Source organism: Cygnus olor, chromosome 7, assembly GCF_009769625.2.
Source record: "Cygnus olor isolate bCygOlo1 chromosome 7, bCygOlo1.pri.v2, whole genome shotgun sequence".
Lineage (NCBI taxonomy): Eukaryota > Metazoa > Chordata > Aves > Anseriformes > Anatidae > Cygnus > Cygnus olor.
Genome location: NC_049175.1, coordinates 20,181,541 through 20,188,727, shown reverse-complemented (window position 1 = coordinate 20,188,727; position 7,187 = coordinate 20,181,541). Strand labels below are relative to the sequence as shown.

The window sequence follows — 7,187 nt, the reverse complement described above, 5'->3', positions numbered from 1 at the left end:
CAACCAGAACAGCAGAAGCTTTATGCAAAAATCATTATGGAGCTTCTCTGCTTTGCTGGAGCAGGGATGGATATGGGAATTAGAGCTGCTGTGCTGTCCCTGGCCTGCTATGTATGAGCACTGTATGACACAAAATTGGAGAGGCGTCAGTGGAAAGAAGTGTGCAAAATAACGCATTCTGAATGTGGAGTAGAACAGCGAGATGCTTGATCTAATAAGGAGCAGTGGTGTAATCAAACTAAGCTAGGAAGCTGGAGACAGTAGTCCCCATGCAGCTGGTGGATTGTCAGACTCAGACCTGTCAGCATCTGAAGCGAATGCACAGTCCAGGGTGTTCATTCGTGATCTACAGCATGGATAGGACACCTGTTTTTGCCCATGAGTTGTGAGTAGAACCTAAACAGGACTTTGAATATACATTCAGACTTCATCTCACATAGAAGGCCTGATGATAGTAGGGTGCACGTACGGTAGTGGTGCATACTGATTGGTGTTCTAGCTCAATGCAGAGCCTTTTAATGGTGTGTAGTGATTTGGTGTCGGTGATAACACTGGCAAAAGTTCATACATCAGCTCCATCAATGTAGAAGTGAGGCAGCATAGAACGTGGTGGTAAAACAGCCCTACTCCAATGGGGCCCCATAAGCAAAACAGTTTAATCAGCTTGGGAACAAACTAGTTTTGTATAAATTATTCATTATGGTAAAGGTGCCATACAAATATGGGAAACACAAATACTTTATTAGCAGAAAGTTGCAAATGGTTCTCATATAAGATATGAGAGGAATCTTGATGGAGGAATAGATTTTCTGATAGATAATAAAGCATGGCTGTCAGAAGATTGTACTGTAATTAAAGCATATATTTATATATGCTTTCTTTGATGTCTTATAAAATACAAATCCATGTGGCAGCATTTTGTGTTATGAGTGCTAATGGCCTCTCTTCTCTAGTAGCTTATTTTCAGATAATTTTGTATGAATACAATATGGCCGAGATTGCTTCCCTGTAGTCAGACTTCACTGAAATTATCAATGGAATAAAAAATTAAGGTTGGATGAGCAGTAGTCAGGATGCCTAAGATGATTGCCTAAGTCTTATTTTCTGAGGATAGCAAGCTGAAAAGTGCCTTTATTTCCTGATTTCCGGAGAAGTCAAAGGGGATGCATGTAGTGGTAGAGGGTGTGAATCAGTTTTTCACTACTGAATTATGAATTTTGGATGAAAGAATTTTAGGGTCTTTTCCTAATGGTTATTATTTTGAAAATTCATCCTGATAAAGCTTGAGAATTAACAATTTACTTTGCTGGCAGTTTTCTCTCCCCAGGCATTGTTAGGAATTCATTAAAAAATCCTTAATTAAGCTTTCCTTCCATACTGGCTGGAGAGTTTTTGGTAAAGCTTGGTTGGGACGGTGGAATGTTGGTATGAAAATATTTTGATTAGGAAAACATGTTAGTTCTGTTAAGTACTTTGTGTTTAGGCTGAAGTTTTTCGTCAATACAGAAAACAGAAGAGGAAGGTGTGTGCAGGATGTGTCTCGGAGGATCCAGCTGACGTTGTGGCCCTGGGTTCCTGCTGCTTACCCGGGATGTGAGAGCAGAGGCTCACGTCCCTTGGGATTCGGGTCCAGGACCCGGGTCTCGGCGCACCAAGACGTGAGGGGACTATAGGTTGAAAATGACACAAATCTGCAGAGCTCCTTCTTTTCCTCCCGTGTCACAGACCCACGCCCCCAGCCCTGAGAAGTTCCCGTCCCCCTCCGTGGGCTGCTGTCCCTGAGGGCGCGGGGACCATTTGCGGGGCCCGGGCCTGGGAATGCCGCGGGCACCGGGGGGCGCTGTGGTAATGGCGGCCACGGCCTGGCCGGCCCCGCGGCGCGCCGGGGGGGGGAGCCCCGGGCTTGGCGTGTCGTGGCGCCGCTTGTTCGCCAGCGGGAGGAGGGACTGCCTGTGCTCTGCTCCCCAGCCCGCTTCCCTGTCACTGTTCTCAATAAATTATGGTCTCTGTTCCCGGCACCCGTCCTCTGGTAGAGAGGGCTCAGCACGCACCAGGAGATGCCTTATCTCTGGCACTCTCCCGTAGAGGGGGGGAGAAGAGCAGGAGGGAGAAAGAAATTTTGCCCCTGCTGTTGTGAGATTACTTTCAGCCTATTGATCCTGGTTTTCCCTTATCTTAACTTTCCTTTATTCTCCTAACCACTTGTTAGTGTTTTGCTGTTTACCTTGTGCAGCCTGGGGTAGGTGCTTGCGTCTTGTGCTCATGTGGAATCTATTTGAGACCCTTTGCGGGGCCTCATTCCAAACTATGTGCCCTTCAACCTAAACTCCAGAGCAGCAGTCTTGATTTTTTAAGAGACCCATTTAGAGTCCTGTAACACATGGGAGAGTTTGGCAGCATTGTTAGCTGAGTGAAAAAAGCTGGGGCTGTATTGCTGAATTAAATACAGAAAGGATTTGCATGCACTTTGTCTTTTCTTCACCTTGCGCTGACAAGGAAAGCTAAGTTCGAGGAGTGAAAACTTGAAATAAATGCTTTTTGGTGGCAAAGGCAAGGAGCTTGAAACCGGTTTCTGGAGAATAAGGATTTGCCAGCTCTGATGCATGACGATCCACTTTCCAGAGCCTGAATCAATACCCAGCAGGGCAAAACTTGTCAGTGGAGTTCATCCCCCTGAGCACCAGCAGATGGGGTGCAGCGCTGATGGCTTTGTCCACCTTGGAGCTGCAGGCAGTCACCGAGGTAAGTTCTGCTTGCAGTCCTCGATTTGCTTGGACTTCATGTTGCAGGATAAGCAGTAAGGCTGCAAAATTCTGTAATTTTTCCTTAAGGGACTTAAGAATATTTTTCTATGACATAATCTGCAGGCAAAATGCTGATTCTTTACGTTTTAGCTGATAGGCATTATTGTTTCTACAACTTCTTGAGAATTCAACGTAGTTATTAGGGATTAGTTGGAACAATGTCTTTAGGGCAGATGAACAATTTCTGTCAATCTCCCTTTTGGCAGATTTGAAATACGTTGTAGGAAAAAATCAGTCCTTGCATAATCCCAATAAAATAGAAATCGTATCACATCTGGGAGGCTTAACATCTGATTGTAACTACATAAATCACCAGAAATCATCTTTTAGAAGAAAATTTTCAGTCCCAGAGAGTGAATGAGTTACAAATGCATTTTTCACATTCTTATTGTGAAATGAAGGTCAGGTTAAAATATAGTCAGAGGACTGAAATGGATTTCTTGAATATAGGTCTTCATCCATTAGATTAGTGTATCTCACAAAGTTTTAGTTTCACTACATTCAACAATCTGAATTCATTGAGTTCAACAGCATAGTCTCACACCGGCAGAACATCTGAATCTATTTCTAAAATACTGCAGATAGAGTCTTTGAAGGCCATACCAGAGCTGTCTCCAGCAAATAACTTATGATTGCCTGAATAATAGCACACATTATAATAATGTTACTGTTTCAGTAAACTTGAAGTCTAAGGAGGGAGCAAAATCTGTACTTACTTGAAGGACTTTCTCGAAGGTGAAATATCAGAGACTGAAAACAAACTTAAGGATTAAGAAAAGTCTACACATAGATCAGAGAAGGTCACTGCTATCACATCATTACTAAAAGCAAGGAAATTCCGTCTCCTGTATCTCCATCGGGTTTCTTTTCTGAATAGCGAAGAACGAAAATCATCTGAACAAGCTAATAAAGTCATCCAGGAAGTTGAGCTCACTTCCAATATTAGAATAAATGCTGTACCTACAAAAGAGGTGAGTTCATAGGAAGCTGATGGCAAACTCTGTTTCCCTAAATATTCAAAGCTTTGTTCGTCATTTTCAAAAAGCACAAAGAGAAGCAATGCCTTAGAATTAAATCAAGACCTCCATCTTTTACCCCTGAAATACTTTAGCAAATTTAAAATGCTGGGACTCAAGCCTGCTAGCTTTTTTCTGTTCAGTGATTGCCTACGGTCAAAGGAAGATCATTTAAAGGACACTGTTCTAACCAGTGGATCTTTGAATTGCATCATACTTGGGTGAAGGATGATATCCCTATCATATTACTCAAAGAGCTCTTAAGTTGTGGAGCGAATAGTATAATAATGCAATAATAATTGTCACTAGGTGTCTGTTTGGAAGGAAAATGACACTGTAACTAGTATTCCTCCCAGAAAATGAGGGATAGTCTGTTGGCTCAGTTTTGCATCTAGTCAAGTGGATTTTGTCATGTCAAGTGGTTAGTGGAGAACAGGGCCTCAAAAGTAGATTGAGATAAATCACAGCTACTACATTCAGGCTGGAAGCATAATGTATGTCTTACTAAGATTTTGACTTAGCCTATTTTATACCAAGGGGCTTGTTAGGAAAATATGTGTCTGCACACATCCATTAGCCACAAAACATCCATGGGGCAGACCTGGAGCTTAGGTACATAATGCATCTTTGGTAGCAGAAAAAATCAATGGTAGGTTATGTTTCCTCACATTTAAGGGCAAAAGGATAACAAAGGATGGTACAACTCAAATGAGTAAAAGACAGAAGTTTTTTAAGTGTATTTAGTAAGTGGAGCGGAAAGTATTCCTGCCCTCTTTCTCTGAAATCCACTGATAAAGAGTTCTGCATTTCTAATTTTTTCCTACCATGCAAGCCTTTTGTGAAGTTTCAGTGATTACCCTGGCTGGCTAATTCTGTTCTGAGATTGTAATGCATTACACCGCTTTTGTACAACAGGAAAGGGAACTTCCTCTTTAACGCTACGTATTACCAAGCTAAGTAAGGAGAATTTCTGACTGGGCGGAGTTTTCCTCTGAGCAGCCTAGATAAAGGCTTGCAGGACTTAGAGAGTCTTAGACAGCAATCAGCATGAACTGCAGCGTGCCGGACGGAGTGCTGCACTGCTACGCAATGGACAGACAACAGGACAGGCTGTGCCTTCAGTTTCTTTGGGACTTTGTCACAGCAAAACAGCCACTGATCAATTCACCGTTTTTTCCAGTGCTGTTTTCTTTTACAGCATACATGGCTTTCTGTCTTCCCTATATTGCACTGGACTTTCTCAGCACTAGACTGCCAAACTTGAGAAAATACAAAATCCAGCCACAGAACTATCCAACTCTTGGAATGATGGTGCCTTGCATTATTCAGAGTGCGTATCACCATGTGGTTTGGATTTTTCCAGTGACATTTCTCCACTGGTACTGGAAACCAGTGAATCTACCGTTGATAGCTCCAGAGCTGCCTGAGGTCCTGCTGCAAGTAGTAATTTGCCTACTGCTGTTTGATTTTGAGTATTTCCTGTGGCATTTGCTTCATCACAGAGTGCCGTGGCTCTACAAGACCTTCCACAAGGTGCATCACAAGCACATATCAACATTTGCTCTTACTACACAGTATTCCAGTGTATGGGAACTGCTGTCACTGGGATTCTTTGCTGCCATCAATCCGTTGCTCCTTGGATGTCATCCTTTGACAGAAATGATTTTCTTCCTTGTAAACATCTGGCTGTCAGTGGAGGACCATTCAGGATATGACCTTCCGTGGTCAACTCACCGACTTGTGCCATTTGGCTGGTATGGAGGAGCACCGCATCACGATCTCCATCATCTGAAATTCAAGTCAAACTATGCTCCTTACTTCACCCACTGGGACAGACTCTTTGGGACATTCACAGAGTCACATTCTAGTTAAGAATATTTGCTTGTGGATGAACTCTTTTTCTTTTTTTTTTAAGATAAACTAAACTGGGACATTAATTTTTCAAAGACGTAGAGAAGATTGTATATTTGAAGCTACTTATAAAGTCCATAGCTATTTATAACAAATCCTTTTAATATATATGTATTTGTATGCATACTTGGAACTTCCTATGTTATATGACTGTAAAGCCATAGTAAATATATTACTTAAATTTGTTTGAGTCATAGGTGTAAGGGAAGCATTAAGAGATATATGTTCTCTCTTCTTTCCTTCTTTTCAGCTTTCATAAAGCATGTATTGTATTATGTATGATGTTTTATACATACACCAGAAAAAATTATCTTACTGCTGTAAGATGTAAACAGAGAAGGTACACAGCATGGATTTTGTGGAGTTTAACCTGCCAGAGCATATTATTGTACACTGATATTGTAAAAAAAATGCTGCCAAACAAAGCTAGTTTGCTGACTGTGCGATAATTTTTATATTTATATTATAAATCCTGATGTGCTGTCTGTTTTGAACAGGAAATAAATATGCTCATTCTTTTAAAATTATGTTTCATTTCATGTTATTCATTCCTCTGTTCATATTATGAACATGTATGATCTCTTTTGCAGAGGTGTAGTTTATTTCAGTTTCAGACGCCAGGGTTTCTTATTAAAATGTTGTCATATTGTTTCAAAAGTGAGTCACTTTTTTTTTTTTCCCCTCCAGAATCATGTTATTTTTAAATAGTTTTTGATTTGGTAGAAACTGGATAATGCAGTTTTAAAAGTCAGGGTGAAATTTTGTTATCACGTCTTTAAGAAGTTTGAATTATTTTCACTGAAGTTGCAGTGTGAGAGCAGAACATTAAGCAGCCCTTAAATGAACAGGAGCAGTTTCTGTATTGGTCCTTCACAACCACGTCATTTAATTGGTACTAGCATGCAAAAGCCTGACAAGAAATATAAATAAAGCTTCTACAGAATAGAGGAATATTTCATACAGATTTCAGGGGAATGCAATCGAAACTGTGAGAACGTGGATACATGTTAGAAGAAGAGTTCTGTATGAAACATTAACCACAAAGTCTCAGAGAAATCACAGTGAAAAAGAAAAAACACAATAAAAACACATGAAGAGATAAGCAGGTCTTCTGTATCTCGTTCAGCAGAAATCCACATGGATTTCATGTGTACACCACATAACATTTTAATGCTGATAACCTTCTATCCTCTGTATTACTAATAGACTACTCAGGAAAGTGGTTGGAAAAGGAAAAGAGCAAGTAACATAGAGAGTGTGTAATGAATGCTTACACATCATCACCCAGAAATGTAATAGTCATTCTGTTCAGTCTAGGGGGTTTTGTGACCTTACAGAAGGCTGTTTGTCCAGGAGAAGACAGAGCCCTTAATATTTCCCATAATGTGAACTTATAACGGGAGCAGTACTTTTGGACACTCTGCATCTTTTTGATAACATGAAATAATTTTGATGA

At 40.8% G+C, this 7,187-nt stretch overlaps 1 protein-coding gene across 2 annotated transcripts; it reads left to right on the top strand.

Annotated features, from left to right (window-relative positions):
- The first annotated feature begins 1,899 nt into the window (after window positions 1-1,899).
- On the top strand, window positions 1,900-6,388 carry CH25H (cholesterol 25-hydroxylase). Of its 2 annotated transcripts, none has more exons than XM_040563630.1 (2): window positions 1,900-2,742; window positions 4,736-6,388. In XM_040563630.1, exon 2 carries the CDS (start codon window positions 4,868-4,870, stop codon window positions 5,690-5,692), a length of 825 nt encoding a protein of 274 aa, XP_040419564.1. In that variant the 5' UTR covers window positions 1,900-2,742; window positions 4,736-4,867; the 3' UTR covers window positions 5,693-6,388. The 2 variants fall into 2 exon arrangements, with proteins under 2 accessions (XP_040419564.1, XP_040419565.1); XM_040563631.1 differs by lacking the exon at window positions 1,900-2,742 and adding an exon at window positions 3,523-3,775.
- Window positions 6,389-7,187: the final 799 nt, after the last annotated feature.